This window comes from Trichechus manatus, unplaced genomic scaffold (assembly GCF_000243295.1).
Source record: "Trichechus manatus latirostris isolate Lorelei unplaced genomic scaffold, TriManLat1.0 scaffold00057, whole genome shotgun sequence".
Classification (NCBI taxonomy): Eukaryota; Metazoa; Chordata; class Mammalia; order Sirenia; family Trichechidae; genus Trichechus; species Trichechus manatus.
Genome location: NW_004443993.1, coordinates 15,350,335 through 15,352,442, shown reverse-complemented (window position 1 = coordinate 15,352,442; position 2,108 = coordinate 15,350,335). Strand labels below are relative to the sequence as shown.

The following is a 2,108-nucleotide window of genomic DNA, read 5'->3' as shown; positions in this document are numbered from 1 at the left end:
GAATGAGGTGTCTTGGGGGGGACGCAGCCTGGAATGAGGTGTCTTGGGGGGGACGCAGCCTGGAATGAGGGGGCCTTGTGGGGAGCCGCAGCCTGCCTTGACATCTGAGGAGCCAGTGGTGCTTCTTCCCAGTGGGGGTGCCTTCTGGTCTCAAGGTGGCTTAAATTCTGCACAAGTCTGAGCCCATGAAATTCCAGAACTCCCAAATTCCAAGGGACAGACACTGCAGAGCTGCCCCCATCCAGCAGGACAATGTCCTCCCCTCAGTGCCTGGGGCAAGGCCATATCTGCCCCCCAGCTCCTCTTGGGGACCCTGCCTCCCCCCTTGGCTGCCTTGCCACCGCCCCTCAGACCCCTATGGTGGCCCTGCCTCCCATCGGAGCCCCCTTCAGTGGCCTCGCCTCCACCCAGATGCCCACAGCACCCCACCGCCCTGCCCCTCTGCTCACCAGGTAGGCGGCAATGCCCGCGCCGATGAGGAAGCCGGCGTACACATCCACGGGGTGGCTGCGGTACTGCGTGATCTGGGTGAGGCCGCACACGCCTGCCGCAATGGTGAAGGCGAACACCAGGATGGGCTTGAGCAGCTTCGTGGTGTCCGAGATGACCGAGTTGAAGTACATCTGCCGACGTGAGGGCAGTCAGCGCGGCGGCCGACGCCGGGGGCTGTGCAGGGTCAAGGGCAGGGCGGGGTGGACTCACCGACACATAGGCAGCCGCGAAGGCGGATAGCGTGGCATGCTGCGACGGGAAGGTCTTCCTGCAAGAGGTACCACGTGAGACCCGGCTGGCTGCAGGGGTGCGCACTGTGGGACCTGGGCCCGCCCCTCCCATGTGCTTGGTGACCCAGGCAGGGCCCTGCTACTACCCCCACGGAGACTGTAGGCGCGGCAGGCGCTCACCGCGCAGAGAGGATGGCGTGGGCGTCGGCGCCAGAGCAGATGTCCTGCGTGATGTAGGGGTTGGCCTCACACGACGTGCCCAGCAGCGTGTAGTTGGGTTTGCAGACGGTCAGGAAGAAGGGTGCGTGGTAGCCTGTGGCCAGCTGGATGACATCAGTCACCAGGGCCGTGGCGCACAGGCCAAACACGTGGACGCCTGCGGGTGGGGGAGGGTCAGGGCCAGACCGATGCGCCCACCCCCGTGCGCTCACTTGGGGACTCGGGGACTCACCCACAAAGCGCACCGTGCGCCGCAGGAAGGAGTTGAAGTTGCAGCCACCGGCGTTGATGCTGCCCTCTGCCCCGCCCGGGTCCCCGCCGCGGCCCCATAGCCGAGACTGCAGGCAGTACAGCACACCCTCGCCGACCATGATCTGCCCAACAGGGACAGGCTCAGCGGGCTTCCTACGTGCCCCCAGGCTGGCTGCCCCATGCTCCCAGGTACTGACCGAGGCGGCAGGTGCAGCGAATGCCAAGCTCAGAAGCATGAGCAGCGGGATGAGCTCCTCGTTGGTCTCCACGTAGGGCATGGACAGCGTGCGGTCATAGCACTGGAAGCCCACCTTGGCTGGCTTGAAGAGGTCGGTCAGTTCCAGGAAGTAAAGGGACACGATGGACGAGGCCACAATGGGCAGCTGTGGGAAGATGGCATCCAGGTCACCTTCATCTGGTCACTGAGTTGTCCATCCATCCATGAATTCAGTCACTGGTCAAATGATTCACCCACCCACCCATCCTTCAGTTCACCCATTCAGATTGTTCATGGGATCATGATTTTCCTACCTATCTGTGTAATCAAGCATAGAACATCCATCCATCCGCCCACCATATATCCAGCCAGCTAGCCACCCACCCATCCACCCACCATGTATCTATCCCTTTACTCATCCATCTATCCACTCACTCACCCACCATATCTTTCTATCTACTCACCCATCCATCCATCCATCCATCCGCGTATCCACCCACCATATATCTACTCACCCATCCATCCATCCATCCACACATCCACCCACCATATATCTGTCCATCTACTCACTCATCCATCCACCCACCACATATCCACCCACCTACACATCCACCCACCATATATCTGTCCATCTACTCACCCATCCATCCACCCACCATATATCCACCCACCCACACATCCACCCACTGTATATCTAT

General features: G+C 61.1%; 1 protein-coding gene across 1 annotated transcript in view; it reads right to left on the bottom strand.

The window, feature by feature from the left end:
• Window positions 1–2,108, bottom strand: part of PLPPR3 (phospholipid phosphatase related 3) — an 8,894-nt gene that overhangs the window by 2,627 nt on the left and 4,159 nt on the right. Inside the window, exons 2-6 of the mRNA XM_004378694.2 lie at window positions 1,391–1,576; window positions 1,174–1,315; window positions 903–1,098; window positions 703–760; window positions 450–623 (exon numbers count right to left, since the gene is read on the bottom strand). Of these exons, the coding sequence (XP_004378751.1) occupies window positions 450–623; window positions 703–760; window positions 903–1,098; window positions 1,174–1,315; window positions 1,391–1,576 (756 nt within the window). The remainder of the gene's footprint in view (window positions 1–449; window positions 624–702; window positions 761–902; window positions 1,099–1,173; window positions 1,316–1,390; window positions 1,577–2,108) is intronic.